We start from the raw sequence: 16,751 nt of genomic DNA, 5'->3' as shown, positions 1-16,751 counted from the left end.
GTAACCTTTCTCTTTAGCTTTATAGTGGGACTTTTTGTTCTGCTTTGTTTTTATTTTTAATGCAAATTACATCCTTTCCCTTAAAACTTTTCTTTCATTGACATAGCCCATTTTAACTCTTTTGGTTCTAAAACGGGGTATGGGGGAATGAAAAAAAGGAAAATAATTTTTTGGAAAGAGCCTGCTATGGAACAAAGCCATGAAGGCAGCAAATGAGCTCCCGTTGTTCTCTGATTGTAGCTGTGAAGGAGCTACAGTCAGAGGCTAGCAAACGCTTCAGAATAAAGTCTTTAAGTATTGCTAAAGGATCACCTATCCCTGGGTGATCTTATCCATTCCCATTGCTGCAAACATGGGCCATGATTATGTCCGTGGTTCACAGGTCTTTACCTCTAGCCCTGACCACATTTGGGAGCTTTAGGATTTCATCACCAACTCTACTTGATAGTTGCCTATCACACGGGGCGGGGGGGGCAGTCTTAACATGTCAAAACCCAAACCTCTGTTCTGCTGATATCTTAGTAAAATCACCCCTTTCCCTCCAGACACTCGAGATGGAGAAGCCCACGGTCATACTCAGCGCCTTCCTCTTCCTTATCCTTGTCCCCTACCTCATTAAGCCCATCACCGAGCCAGGTTTCTGAACCCCATCCATTTTCTCTTTCTGCTTTCCACACTCCTACTGCATGCTAGGGCACCGCTCGCCTGTGTGAGGCCAGAGTTCCTAACTGGCCTTTCTGCTGCTATCCTTGCTCTCTATAGCCCGTTACCCATACTGCAACCAGAGTGATCTCTTAGCATCAGATAGATCACCTTTCAGTGACTTCACACTTCTACTGGAATAAAGGCTCTCATCTTTGTGAGGTCTACAAGATTCTGCCCATTTATGGAACCTGCTGTGGAATCACCGGTCCCTCAATGGGCTATACCCCATCCGCCCTGGCCATATTCCATTTGCTTAAAAATACTAGACTCTTCCTCACCTTTAGAGGTGCACCCTGCTACAGTATGCGTCTCCCACTACCCTCACCTGGCTAACTCCTGCTCAGATCTTGGCTCAGGTGTTACTTTCTTATCAGCAAGACAACTGGAGATAGCAATGCGACAGTGTGAAGGTGGGAAAGGAAAAAAATTTCTAAGGTGCTTTAGGAAATAGATAAACTGATTGCATTATTCTCCCTCCAGGAAGACAGTAGGCAAAAGTGAGGGGCACCAAAGACAATGGCAAAGACGCATGGTTTTGTTTGTGTGGTTGGTTTTGGGGTTTTTTTTTCCATTTGGAAAGTTGCATATGCGTGGCTAGAAAGATAACTGAATATCTACAAAGCATGTTTCTGCAAAATTAAACCTGTTCATCCAAAGAAAGAAAAAGCCCATAATAAAGAGTATGATAAAAATAAATTAAGAAAGATATCAGATGTCACGGCATAACTTTATCACAGCCTAACTCCAAGAAGACATGAAGGTATTGAACTCAAGATAAAATATAGCAAGAAGTTAGTATAATTCCGTGGAAAACATTCATCGCATTCCACCACAATGGTAATTCTGAGTATAGTCTACTTGTCCCAAAGAAGTTTTCATTCTTGAAAATACAACGTGTATATGGCCTGAAATAAAATATTTAATATTAAATGTATTTCTTAATCAGATAATTGTGTTATCACAAAGCTGAAAGAATATTAAAGTATCCCACTCAAATCATAGAATGTAAATGCAACTGTAAATGCATTTATATTTCAGAGTTAGGTAGCAGGTGCTGACTATCCTTCTTTAAGATTTGGCCTTGCTTTTAAGTTTACTATGCTAGCATACACTCAGGAAACATACAGTTGCCTTGAGACTTGTTATGAATGACCTGGTGTCCTATGACAAAATATTTTTAGGCTCAGTTGCCTATTGAAAAAGTGTGACCCAGAAATTATCTCACGCTTGACAAGAGCACTTGCTGTAGAGAGAGTATTTTCCAGAAATATTCAAAATTGTCAGTAGAAAAAAAGAATTGTCAGCAGCATCATGCTATAGAATTCAAAGAACCCATAAAGTATATGGAAGAGAGAGCACGTGTGTGCGTGTGCTTACAGTCATCTATTTCATTTAAAGCTTAAAAATAAATAATGCTCTTAGCTTATGAAATAGAATGGATATTTGGAATCTTTATCATCTCAGACACATAATTTTGTGGTACCTTATAATCCTGTTTTCGAGACTGCTTTGGAAGTCATCTTTTTACTAATTTTCAGATATTTCAAGCCCTCTGTTTTTTATCCAGAATTGGTTTGACTTCACATGTTAGCAAATTGATTGTGCCCATTACACTTAAAGAAGCGATAGGGTTCAGAGGCCTTCACCTTTCTTTTAGTTTCTCTGGTAGTGAATATCATGGCTGTCTTCTATTCACCTCCTTGATTCCTGCAACAAGTATTTATTGGCCGAGTGCCTGCTGTGCGCTGTACATTCTGGAATCACCCTCCATTTCTGAAAGCTACATATTGAGTTCTTGGCCCTTTAAAGGAAGACAGTTCTGTAAGAAACAAGGAGGGTTCTGAGGGAAAGGAACCACAGATACTCTGCGGAAAAGCATCAACCCACAGATAGCTATGTTGAAGTAATTTTTTATACTTCTGCCTTACAAAGTAGAAGGAATATTGAAACAGTCCACTCAAATCGAAGACTCTAAATGTAACCGTAAATGCATTTACATTCCAAATTTAGGTGGAGGCCCCTGATCTCTGTCTTTAGGATTAGGCTTTACTTTCAAGTTTACTATTTTAGGAAGGAAGTGTATGGTTGCCTTAAGACTACTTGCGGCTGCCCTGATGTCTCCTGTCACGTTTCTCAGAAATCCCAAAAGGGCCTGTGTTTTAAAAAAGAAGAAAAAGGAGAAACTAATTTTGACTCTTGAAGAACCGCCATTGTGTATAATTTCTGAGAATGTGACATTTAAGAGTTTGTGGAGGATGTGATTTTTTTTTTAACTGGTTGGTAATTTTTCAATGTCAGGTTAGTTTTGCTTTATGAACTGATTTTCGTAGCTTATATTTCCTAAGTCATTGAATATAAACTAAACTAAATGAACTGAATACTAATTATACTATTTGCTAGTGAAAAATTTAATTCCCAGTTTTTTCTTGGCAATAAACTTCTTTCTTTTCCTTCTCTTTCTTTCTACCTTTTCTTTTTTTTTTTTTTTTTTTAGGACCTGGGGATAACGAAAGTGGGTCATATGAAGCGAATTCTCCAGGGAATTAAAGAGCTTGGAAGGAGCACTCCCCAGTCTGAGGTGTAATCATATTGGTGCTATTCCTTGGAAGGGATGTAATTGCTACTTAATACAAAGCTCTGAGAAGCACTTGTCTGTTTCTGTACTTTTCTGCCTAGAAAAGCAAGCACCACGGAAGCACCTCTATGGCTTGATATTTTGCTGTGGGTAAAAATTTTCATTTGAGGTATTAGAAAATATTTTTGTGCCAAAAAAAAATACATTCCACAAAGCCATTTTCTTGACGTGTTCCAATATGCTCATATTACTAAGAAGGTAGGAAGAGCCCGAGAAAATTGCATTGTCTGAAAGGTGGAAACATTGACTTTCCTTAAACCTGGTCAGACAGAATGTTCTTACTATGTGGCTAAAACTTCTTAGGTTTCATTATTGGAGGCATTGGCTTCTTCCTTAAAATCATTGGTTAGGAGACTAAGATATAGATTAGGTTGTGTTTTGAATGTTAGATGGGTGTCACCTCAGATTCCTAGCATTCAGTGATCTGAGAATATGGTTGAAACCTCTCAAATATTACGAATGAATGCAAATCTTAATGCACGACATTCCTGCCTGAATGGTCTTTCTTTTTCTTGCATGTCACATGTAATATCATAAAACTTAGCTTTCATGTCAGTTTTAATGTAATTTAATTTATTACTACCGAAATTACCTTTCTGTTGTTGGTTCAAGGCACTTTTGTGTTCTTTGATATGGGATTTTGGATAAATATTCTGTATGTAAGAATTTGTGAACATGCGTCTGTGCCATAATCAACAAATGATATACATTTTATGCAAGCCAATTTGATGTCACTCTATTATCAACAGTAGACATGCACATTAAGAAAACCTCTGGATATTTTTATAAAATTACGTGTTCTGTTGCCGAACAAAACTTACTATAGCTTCCCAAACCAAAATTCCCACATTTTGTTATTGTTTTTGTTTTAATTTAGTATTTATTTAATACTCTGTTTGCATTTATAATACAGTGGGCCATTGACATCCAGGAGTTTCCCCAAGGTCTCAACTGGGATCTGTATACTGATTGGTCACCCAGACTTCCCCACTATCTAGAGTGACTACTGACACAACTTCTCAACAAGAGATTTAAATTTTTGAATTTTTTCTGAAGGGCTTATATTATTATTATTATCTCACTTAATTCTCGTATCAGGTAGATATTATTTTCCTTTTTCTAAACCACTATACTTCAGTGTAGCTTATTAGGAGTCAACTTTACAAGTACCAAATCTTTGAAAGCCAAAGTCATACGTGTCAAAAAGTCACAAAAATATCCTTAAACAATATTTCTTTAGACATTAGATACCAAAAATTAATTATAATATTTAAAAATCTTCTATATAAGAGAAGAAAACAGGGTATTGACCCAGTGGTGACAATTTTCATGAAGTAGCCTTCTAATTAGGTGCTTAATAGATACACATACACACACATACACTTCTACGTGTCTATCCACGTATTCATGTACATTCACACTTACACATGCATACTCTTGAAATATACTCTCATTGATATTTTCTAGACAATTAGTTACCAAATGAGAAATATTAGTGGGAAAGCATTTAAAATGAACATTGTCAGACATATAATTTAATTATAGCAAAAGAGTTAGAATATTTGATACTTTATTCTTATTTATAAATTGGGTATTTAACTACTAGTAAAATCACAAAATTTGGATATCTTAAAAATAAATGAGCCTGATGGGCTCCTGTCCAAATGTGTCTGACTATATATTTTACCTGTCTAAGTTGTGAATAAATAGAAATTTTCCAAAGGGAATAATATCAAGTAGCGTAAAAGAGTCAAAAGCTACTCACTTAATATTGTAATGTTACCCACACTTAGGAAATCAAAGGACTTCTTTTATAGTCCTCACCTCCCCAGCTTGCAAGGTGTCCCACTTTTCCAGGCATTTCCCTGTGAAATTAAGATAGAGAGGCCAGCGTCTTGGAACTCAACTGTGAGATCACAGGTCCCTGTCCAGCTCCACCAAAAAAAAGAAAGGTAGGGGCAAAGAGGTAAGGATATCTATATATAATTAATATAATATAATTAATTATATTAATTAATATAAAACTCTGCATTGATTTTTACTTACCCAAAATACCCCTCTGCCACTAGTAAAGATTTAAGCTCTTACATGTTCAGAATTTGTAAATTTTTTGTTAGATGTCGATCTTTTTACTCATAGGTAGTAACTCTTATCTATGCTGTAAAACCTCCATTAATGGATTCTTTAGTTAACTAGAATTTTCTTGCAGATGGCTTTTGGATGAGGGAAATCCTTCAAAATGACAATTTTGACATTTGTTGTTGTTTTAAATAAGAGCAATTATTCCTGTATGCTTCGTCCGTGCATGGCTGTGTAGGACCCAAATGACCTTACTCACATCTGTTTGCCCAGATGGTGTCTTCAGAGCCTCCTCAGGCCCCTGTCAGTGGAGGAGCCAGCTTCTTATAGTAGATGGGGCTACTATATATATACTATATATAATAGAAAGTGCAAAGAGCTGCTCTCTGGAATCTGATCACAATCAGGGGAGTGCAGGTGGGACCTCGGTACCTTGATCCATTCATAAGCTGAGGTGAGAAGCTTAAACCTGTTCCCAATTGCTAGCTGTAATTGCACCCATTCCTCTCCGCTAGGCTCTCCCACACCTGGATAATTTGGGAGGGGTGAAGGGGAATCACAGCCCAGCCAACATCCATTCCCTTCCAGTCTTCTTTACCTAAGGAAGAACTTGCTTTATTTACATTTATATACATATATACACATGTATTTTTTTAAAGATTTTATTTTTAAGTAATCTCCACACCCAATGTGGGGCTTGAACTCACAACCCCAAAACCAAGAATCTCATGCTCTACTGACTGAGCCAGCCAGGTGTCCCAGAACTTGTTTTCAAGAAGGAAAGGGACGGGGTCAGACCTAAGTAAAATTTTAAAGTACTACATTTTTCCCTTCTGTGTTACTCCACCTTCCTTTCTGAGTTCCCTCCTTCCCACCTCCTGGCTTCCATCTCCCACGTGGCTAGTACTGTGATGGCTGCTCAAATCCTCACTGCCTGTGCTGCCCTTACTTCATCAACTCTCCCGCTACAAGGTGACACCTTTCACCTCTCCCCACTTAAGTGCCCATTATGGGTCAACTAAGCAAAGTGTTAGGAAGGAAACAATTTAAAGAAACTAATTTTACAGTTTGTATTTTATAAAAGGCAACCTGCTAATCTAAATAAATTGGTGGGTTAGATAATTTGGGGACTGCGATATAGATTGCTCTGGCTGAGAAGACATGACCTGTGAATGTCTAGACCTGTGCTGTCCAGTATTGTAGGGACTCCCCACATGTGGCTGTTTAAATTTACATTGATTTAATTAGAAAGTTAGCTTCTCAAGTGCACGAGCCGCATTTCAAGTGCTCAGTAACTATAGTAGACAGTACAGATATTGGACATTTCCGTCATTGCAAAAATTCGACTGGACAGCGCTGGTCTAGATCATCGTACTCAAATGTGGTCCATGGACCAGAAGCATCCATACCACCCGGGAGCTTATAGAAATGCAGAACCGCAGGTCCACTCCAGACCTACCAAATTTCAATCTTCCTTTTAAACAAGATTTGTCAGTGATTAGCATTGGCCTAGCCACATTTTATCCCTCCCAGATATTAGGGATTGGAGTTCTTCAAAAAGCCCTCAGAATAGCTCATTCCCCATCCCACCACTTCCTAGAAATCCCAGAAATGAGCTTTAACTCATTCATCACCCTCACTGAGTTTTCTTCTCAATGCTTATTCCTAACTCTGGTTCTAGATAAACCCTACTTACCCAGGGGTTATATTTTGGTAGCTAAGATAAAACAGGAGATTGGCTGACCAACGCAGCTGGCCTCTCTCCAGCTCCCCACCTCATATCAAAGTCACTAACAATCCACATTTGCTCAATTTCTTGCTCATGTGACATTCTCATTTGTTCACAACTTAAGTCACAGGGAACATTTCAGAAGAATATGTACTGAGATAAGTAAAGACCGGGTCAGTCTCCTACAACTTGTACATTTCACTTTCTCTTATCACTAGATTATCTTGTTGACATAGTTCATGCTTGAGAATACAAACAGCACACGCACATGAAATGAATCACTAGGCATGGAAAAAAAAAGAACCAAAATGACTCCAAGTAAACTGAATGTGTTATTAAAGCCCTCAAAGAAGGCGTGTTTTGCTGGACTTTGTTTTTCTTATTATGCCAACTTATCTTGATTTTTCAGAGAGTTAATAATTCCTTAAAGTAGTGCCTGCAGTATATCATATTTTTGATCCTAAATACAGATTATTTAGTTCTATAATAAGATCTTTCCCAATGATTTATTGTCACTGCTTCACTTAATCATTTTTACGCAATGATAGCATTTACCGAAACAGTACTGCCTGGAGCTTCTTTAGCTAATTTTAAGGAATAAAGAGGCACTACTTTAGTCCTAATAGACATTATTTTTAACAGGATTCAAGAAAGAAAATATTCATGCAAAGCTATGACTTAGAAAATTACGGTGGACACCTCTATATACATCATTTCTAGAGTAAATCATCTATTCTCTCAGGCTGGGCTGACAACACAATGGACTTTAATGTTATATAGATGCGAATTCTTCAAGGATATAGATTTTCACTAAGCTCCATAAACATTACATCTCTCAACCTTGACGTTTAGGATCTCTCCTGCCCTCTCCCCGGAGAATGAACTCATCCTGCATTTTTCAGATGCAAGTCGGATAAAACAATGGGTTCAGAGTTTGATAATAATACAAGTGGCAGTTCTAAAACCAAGTTTTTAAAATCAGTTGGAAAGAGTGAACAGTGAAGATTCTTCAAATACTAACTATTGGTCAATGGAATAACCTCCCTGGCAGTTCCCATGTGGCTTGGCAGCCATGTGTCTCCCTCTCCGGCTTGCCCTCGCCAAGTGCCATGAGGCCTGGGACTTGTTTGTCTCTGCTAGGCATCTCCCCGGTGACTTCTGTGTAGCAGTCTCTGTGTCAGATGGTGATATGATGCCTTTGCAGTAGGATGCCTTCCTAAAAAAAACAACCAAAACTTTAAAAAGGCAATGATTATTAGTTTTTTAATACCCAAAGCATTCTTTACCTTTATATTGCTTCTTTTTATTATTCTCTCCAAATTTCTTTTAGAGACATTTCTGTTAGCAGAAAAAACTATAAAGGTTTATCATTACAGAGAATAGAGAGATAAAAAGACAGCTGGACTGTACCTATTTGTATACTTCTTTCCGTTATTTTCAGGAAAATAAGTTTAGTAGTAACTGAAACTGCACTAAACTCAATAACAATGTTTAAGATAAAACCCCGTATTACTACTATAGATGAACAGACTGATTCCCCTTATGTAACTAAGATATTCTATTTACACATATTTATATCTTCTCTCTTAATTTTTGATGCACATCCAAGCTTACATTGGAAAAACAGAAACCAAGCCACTACTTAAAAGCTATAAAAGCTCCACGTAAAATATTTCATTTTAGCTACAAGTTATTCATTGCATAGGAATTTATAAATAGTCTGGATATTTCATAGGAACTGCATTTCAAGAGTAAATTAACCATATCTAAAAGAACATAGGGATACTTTTAAGATGCATTAAGATAAGTTCCATATTCAGTTGATGATGTCATTGAAGTAGGATAATGCAGTTAGATAAACAAGCTAAAAAGAATATATTTTGTGGTCCTTACTGTTTGCACTATTGTTTACCACAGCTTAGCCATATCTATTTGTATATTCTAAGTATTAAGCTGATATGTAGCTAAAGATTTCTTACAGTTCTGGTAACTGGTAACTAGTGCTGTGAAAGATTTTGGTATTGTAACTTTCCCAGTTTTGTGAGTTATATATTGTATATTGAGATGACTAATAAATTGGAGTAATATATTTATCTAGAGCTGGGAAAATATGATAATTATTTTCAAATCTTCGAGTAAGTTGTATGGAATTTGTTTCTTCCTCTCAAGTGAGATAAAAGTCTCACTTTTATGTTAAAATGTCTATTTATACAACAGGTTTCTCCTTTTACTGGTTTTGTTAATTTTCTTATTCAAATTTTTCTTATCTTTTGATACCAATATAATTATCATGCTGGTTATTCAAACTGCCAAGATGTATTTTAGTTTGCAGGAATTTTGGCAGACAAAATATTTAATAACAAACCAGCTTTGTATATTTTGTGGCTCTGGGGGCAAGAATTTTACCTTTGAATCTCTATGTGAGGCAGTGCTGATACTAACAAAGTCAATGATAAGACAGTATTACCTGTGACGATCATCAGTAGAAGGTTTTCTCAAGTTGTATAAATCAGTGCATTTATTTATTATGTTGTGAAATTTAATCTTTATACAAAATGCATATTCTAGCTCTTTTCTTTGTTACTGCTGTTGCTTAGAGTGTAATACGTCTGTTAATGATTTACTTACGTACTTGAAGTACTCATTTCTGTCAAACAGATGCCCAATTTTTTTCCTTGTTAAAAAAAATGGTATCTTTTTTACCATCATCGATAACTAAATAATAATAGGGATTTGTTAAAAAATAACTTGCATATTTAAAATAAATATGGAAAAGGGCATAAAGCCAAAATGAAATCACCGATATTAAGAATTTAATGTAACCAAGGGATTCACTGTGCTATATTTTCTCAATATATATTTTATCTCCAAGTCAGAACTTTTTTCTATGATAAACTTTCTGATTTTCTTGTAAAAGAGATCTCAGCAATTGTATGCCAATATAACACTCAACTGAACACTGAGATTCTTGAACCCCAAAAATATCACCTACTTTAGGGGCCAGCTTTAGATTCCAGGATGTGTATTTTAATGCATGTTTGCGTTTGACTGGCCTACTTTACAGATAGTAACCTTGATGGATAATGCTTTATTTGTTTCTGTAAATTAAGTCATGGGATTTTAATGGAGTTCCAAGTTACTTTTGTTTAAAAAAGTATTTTTTGTCCAACTCTTTAAAAAACTGGAGATTTAAAACATAATGGCATAACCTACCACAGAGAAAAAAATTGTTTTTGAGGAAGAAGAAAAATGTTCTGACTTAATGTGAGGCATTGTTGTGTACCAAAGAAATCGATTTAATAAGCCCTTAATTCAACCATTTCATTGTTTTACAGTGTGAACAAAAGGTGAATTGTGAACTAGAGTAGGAGTTTAAGAATTAATTTACTATAATTTTAAAGAGAGTTTTGCGTTAATTTTATTGTTGCACAGTTATTAAAGGCAGGAAAAATACATGAGAAACATACTGAAATATGGAAACATTATGAAGGAAAGGAGCTTGAGCTGGTAATTTGGCAAAGATTTGGAAATGAATAGTTGGAACATAGATGTCTTCCACCTTATATTATAGAAACGCAGAACATGTGTGAGTCATATGGTAGGCACAATACCACAAAAAACAAAAAAGTCATGCTGGTCAAGTCTCAGATTGGATCTTTGTGGTATCAAACTAGCCAGTGAATTCAGGGAGCTCATTCTACGGTTGCAGTTAGAAGTCAATGAAGCAGGTTGTTTGGATGACGTCATCATTTGTGTTTAGTACATGACACAAAGGTCTGTGCTTTGTCAACTTCGTGATTGACAGAGGGAGAACGAGTCAGAAGGACTTAGCTAGTTCCTATGGAAGAGTACTTGTAAGTGTGGATCACACTGTACCGTGCAGACTAAAGAGATCTGCATGAACTTGCTAAGCCTTGAGATTTGTTCACAGTGATAGATTTTCCTTTCATTTGAAACAATGAAAGATTGCCAAAATTTACAATATTATAAATAGCTGAATTAGATGATTCTGGAGTTGGACACGTAGTTTAGATTTCTTTGGCTCTGTGACTGACTCTGGCACTGGCTCACTGTGTCTTTTCTACAAACTGTATGTTTTGGTGTTTCAACTGTCCCAATGAGAAATGGCACGCAATATTATCAATTATAAGTACGTCGTAATTTTTCTTTTACAGCAGAAATTATGAAAGTGTGAATCATACTTAAATTTACCGATTCTTTCCTGCTGTCATTTGATATACAAAGAAAGACTTCCAAAACCATAGCACGAAAATTCGAAGTCCACACTAATATCCGTGATGTCCAGTGTGAAAGGAGAGTGCGGTTACAGTAATACTACCTGTACCAGAGGAGGTTATGCGTATTTTCACCTATGTACTACAGGCTGATATTACTCATTCACTCCCACTTCTAAAATCTTCAGAAATTTAGAGTGATTTTGTTTTTTCTACACTCACCCCAAACAACCATTAATAGTAGCATATAGATACATTTAAAAAAAAAATCATGATCTTCATGTCTTTTGTTAGATGAACTCCCCAAAGAGGAAAATGTCTCCTTCAATCAGTGGTTACCAAAATGAAATAACGGGACTTTCTTAATTTGTTTAATCCCGTGCTGTGACTTACTCTCTGTACTAAGTGAATCCTGAGTGCTCGCCCTGCTGTTTGATCCGAGGCTGGATCACTAGCTATATTGTCTGGCTGTGGAATGATGCTCCCTCATGCGAAGGACCTTCCCTACTCCCTGTAAAGAAACTAAACTAGAGATTGTTGTCATTGTTACCGTAATGGAAAGCCGAGTACAGTTAAGGGGGGAAAATTAGAATAGCCTTGTTAAAATCATTAAATATAGGTGAGGGTAAATGAATATTGACTTTTATTTTTACCTGACTTTTGAATTCAGTCACTGATATTAAAAAATTTGTTTCCTCCATCTGGCATTTATAATGGCGTACTATGATAACTTGGAGCTCCTCCTATCCCCTCCCCCTAAGAATGTTGAAATGATGAGCAGGGTAAGCTGTATGATAGAAGGAAAAGCTGGAATCAGAACTTGTCTGCATGGGATTTTGATCCATCTTAATGATACAACCTAGTTTGCAAGAAGATGGGTCTCTAAATGGTAATCCCAGAAAGATTTGGTACAGTGACAGGAAGAAATTCTTTTTCTGGGTATTTGCTTATCACGATGACCTGGCATACAGATGACCCTCGTATAATTAAAGTAATTATAACTTTTATTAGAACCTACCGTGTTTACAAATCTCAGTTGTGCAGCAGCTTTTAAATCTACATAACGATGAGGTGGGGAGAATTGCAAACTTGAGCAGCTCTTTTGTTTCCTCTCCTTCTTTTACTTGAAAAGCTTTCAGAAAGCTTTTGAGAGATGACACAGTTTTCATAGCAACATGAAGTGGTTATGTCTCTGCCAAGAAACTCATTAACTGAAATATGGAACAGACCCGTCGCTTCACCCCAGTCTTGGTTTTGGATTGTATAAGCAAAAGCATTTCATATATTAAAGTTTTCTCAGTGTTTATGCAGTTGCATATTTCATATTTTGTCCATCTCAAAAGTTGAATTGACGTTTTATGTTCTATTTCTAATTGCAGTGAAACGACGGTCCCATTGCCTTCGCCCTCTCTCGGTACAAACCTTCGTGATTTTTCTCTCCTGTGCTTTTGCCATAGTTTTTCAGCAACCAGTTTCCTATATCTGTTTTCTCCTACCTCTAGTTCATCTTCTACATGGTCGACCGAGTGATCTTTCTAAAACACACATTTGCTTTGTCATTCCTTTGCTGAAAATTCTTACACAGGTTCTCCTTCTGGTAGAGCAACCTAACTCTTTAGCGTGGCGGATGAGGGGCTCTCTGGCTTTGCCTCGTTCCACCCTTTTTAGCATCCTCAGCCACCCTTTCCTCTAGAGACCTTTTGTAAGTCAGCAATTTGGAGCGACTCCCAATTCATTGCCTTGGCCTCATCACTTGCCAGAGATCAACGCTTTCAAAACTCAGTTCAGATTTAACTTTCTGTGAAGCTTTACCTGACTTCCCTGGCTGGAGTTAGTATTTCGTCCATGCTCCGTAACATCTTGAAACTTTCTCTGTTAAAATAACATCACATTCAATAATATATATATGCCTGCCTTTCTCCCCCACCCCCTGAATTTCTCTCTTTGTAGTCTCAGCGTGGAGCTCGCACGTACATAATCGGACTTCAATAAATGTTTTTGAAGGACTGACAGTAATAGAGCCCCCGAACTTCTTTGTATTTTTATACTTTCACAGATGAAAGCTTAGACTTTCCTGAGTCACGTGAGGGGTGTGTGCGTTCAGGACCAGGTGAGCACGCGTGCACTCTGGGCGAGCCAACAGAGGGTGAACGGCAAGGGAGAGAGATTGTTGGGAAGAGGATAATCGTTTGTTAGCTTTAAGTCAGAAATATTTACCAAATCTGAATTCTTGTTCTAAAAATGAGGCTTACAAAATTTTCACATAACTATCAAATTCTTGTTTATAATTCATAAGTATGCCCTAAAGATTACCTCTCTCCTTTGCAGACACATTCAGTGTACACAATTATTTAAAACACATACATTGATCACCTACACAAAATAAGATTTAAGAAAGAATCAAAAACAATAATGAAGTGAAATTTTCTCAAAAGTAAGAGTCAGCCAGAGATATAGACTGAATTTGTGTGATTTCAGGTCATTTATAGCTAATGATTATTTCATTTTTTTATGATGCAAATATAAGACAGCTTGTCTGTACTGTTATCACCCCTTATAGAACATAAAGACTAAAATCTAATACCTACCAGTTTGGTTTTTTTTTTATGATTCTATAAAACCTTCCACCATGTTCCCAAATCATGATAAAGGTCAACACAAAAAGTTCTTCGTAGTTAATAATTTCTAAAATTAAATAGTAATAAAAAATGCAAGTCATTAAATTAAATGCCTTCTTCCTTTGCTCACTTGAGAGACATTTTTCAACCTGTTTTATACTGGGCACTTAATTAGATGCTGGGAATACAGTAAAATCGTTTGTCTTCAGAATTATTTTCTACAGCCTAAGAAATTGGGCGGACAGGTTTTAAACCAAATATTTCTCAGGTAATTTCAGTGTAGTCTTGTTCCCCCCCGAAAATTAATCAAATTCTATGTCATAAAGAATTATTCCCATTTTTATGTCCAGTTTTTATAGAGCCACCAATAATGTTTGACCATCACTTGTCAAGTACATTTTTCATCAATCAGTAGAACCCCATTTCCACAACCATATGTGCTCTGTGTGGTCCAAGAGACTAATAGATCTGTTGATCAAGGGTTAAATTTCAAGTCCATTTTAGGAAGGCATATATCCCTGTTAATGCCACATACACCAAAATATATGAGGTATGCATTGTAAACCCACAGCACAGCAGAGGGAAAAAATTATAAAATTATGCTTTCTGGTATACTTCAAAGACTCTGAAGTTATGGGTTGATATTTTCACCTCAATTATTTTTAATGGGGAGTAGGGAGTAATAATATTTAGCAGGTAGCATACTTATCTGAGCATATAGTAAATATATTACTAGTATTTATATGCCACAGTGCACTGATATCGATGAAAGAAAACAAACACATTTGAGTTATAAACAATTAACTTCTCTGAATATTTATTGATGATTAGGCAATAGGGTTCCTTTATGGGAAGGAAAAATTCTTTATCTTTATTGTCAGTAAGTATGGAAAAAACCTTACTTGTATGTATATTTACATTTCGATAGGCATATTTGGAAGTCATTCTTTCCCATCACTATAAAGTATCAACCATTTCTTTGTTCTCTAGCAAAAGGAAATTCTTAGTTTGATACAACTTTACTGTTTGTTCGATATTGTAAAAGGTCCTCAAGAGAAGGAGGCTCAGAAGGCTGGGCACTTATTTTACCTTTCAATGAAGATAATCAGTAATTACTTGCCTCCTGTTTACCATCATGTTGAAAACCTAGCAGTATAGCTCCTTTTGTCCCTTACATTTCAAAAGATAGTTTTAATCTAGCCTTTACCATATTATTTATAGTTAAGAATTTACTACATTTTGGTAGTCTGTTTTGAAACTTTTCCTTATATCTGAAAGATGCAGATCCTGTCTATTTATTAACACAATGGGCTCTGTTTGCTGCAGAAAAGAGTGAAACTTTTAACTGCTTAGCACACTTGCCAGTGAAATATACCTGACAGAGCAGAGGTTATAACTTTGGCTCTAATTACTTTTAATAATGGTAAGAAAATGTGTTTTGTTTGTTTACATGCTGTTTACAATGGCATAATTTTTTAAATATATACAATTGAGATATTTATTGCATACTATTTTAAAGATGTTTTATGTGTTTTCACCTTTGGAATATATTGTTACAGTTACTTATACAGATAATTTGGGTGGCTTTGTTAATGTAGCTAGTAATTTTTATGACTACTAAGTGAGCAGTTTTCCGTGCCTTTTATTGTGGGATGCATGATTATGTATTTATTGTACGGAAGTCACTGATGTGTGTATTTTTGTACTTTGCTGAGAGTAATGGTTGATCTCGATGTACATGATGAAGAGAGATGCCTTTCCCAAAGGGCACTGCCTTGAGATCGTCCTCAAATAAAAAGAATCCATTTGGAAAATGTGTGAAGCCTACTTTCTTTGTGGTGGGAAATCTTACTTGTTTTAATTGAACTTTTTATTTTGGGATCATTGTAGATTCACATACATTTGTATGAAATAATACAAGGAGAGATCCTGTGTCCCTTTTACCCATTTCCTCCCCATGATAACATCCGGCAAACTGATAGTCTAGTATCGCAACCAGGATGTTGACATTGACAGCGTCCAGATGCTGGACAGTTCTTTCACTCCAAAGCCACACAAGGATCCCTCGGGTTGCCCTTTACAGCCACACCTACTTCCCTCCTGCCTCTGTCCTCTCCTTAACCCTAGCAACCACTCGTCTCTCTCCACTTCTGTAATTTTGTCATTTCACGTTATATTAATGGAATCATACAGTATATGACTTTTTTTTTTTCACTCAGCCTAATTCCCTGGAGATTCATCCAAATTGTTGTGTGGAACAATAGTTCAGTTCTTTTGTTGCTGAGTAATAACCATGTGGCAGGGGAATTCTTAATGGTAAAGCATAATTTAATTTACCCTTATAGCAAATGAGTCCTTGACGTTCACCAATAAGCACTTGATAACCAAATGCACGGCAGGTGTTGCCTCCAGTGGTAATGATCTATGACTAGCCCTTTGAGATTACTGTCTAGTGAGGAAGAAAGATTATTGTAACAGAGTGACATGCACTGATAAAACAAAAATGCACCACCGAGTATGTGGGGCGCATGGAGGAAAGGAATGTGTAGCGAAGGCTTCGGGGCACTTTCCTGAATAGGGGACATGGAGCTGGATTTTAAAGCAGTTAGCAAAAGTGTGTGTAAGAAAGGCAGAGGTGACAGTGCAAGGGGAGACAGCAGAATGGCGTGGCAGGTCCAGCTTGGCGTTGCTGAAGCATGAAGGGAGTACAGCAAGAGACAAGGTGGAACTTGTGCAGTGATGGGGGGAGC

At 36.7% G+C, this 16,751-nt stretch overlaps 1 protein-coding gene across 8 annotated transcripts in view; it reads left to right on the top strand.

The window, feature by feature from the left end:
* Window positions 1-15,815, top strand: part of DGKH (diacylglycerol kinase eta) — a 166,832-nt gene extending 151,017 nt beyond the window's left edge. For 4 of the 8 annotated variants that reach the window (XM_034665235.1, XM_034665232.1, XM_011220571.3 and 1 more), the window contains one exon: window positions 3,200-15,815. In XM_034665235.1, coding sequence (XP_034521126.1) covers window positions 3,200-3,289 — 90 coding nt within the window. In that variant the 3' untranslated portion in view covers window positions 3,290-15,815. The remainder of the gene's footprint in view (window positions 1-3,199) is intronic. The other 4 variants (XR_004626756.1, XR_004626755.1, XR_004626754.1 and 1 more) reach the window with 4 other exon arrangements.
* The last annotated feature ends 936 nt before the right edge of the window (window positions 15,816-16,751 follow it).

This window comes from Ailuropoda melanoleuca, chromosome 7, assembly GCF_002007445.2.
Source record: "Ailuropoda melanoleuca isolate Jingjing chromosome 7, ASM200744v2, whole genome shotgun sequence".
Lineage (NCBI taxonomy): Eukaryota > Metazoa > Chordata > Mammalia > Carnivora > Ursidae > Ailuropoda > Ailuropoda melanoleuca.
Note: the sequence above shows the minus strand (reverse complement) of the source record. Positions and strands in the feature narration are given on the sequence as shown.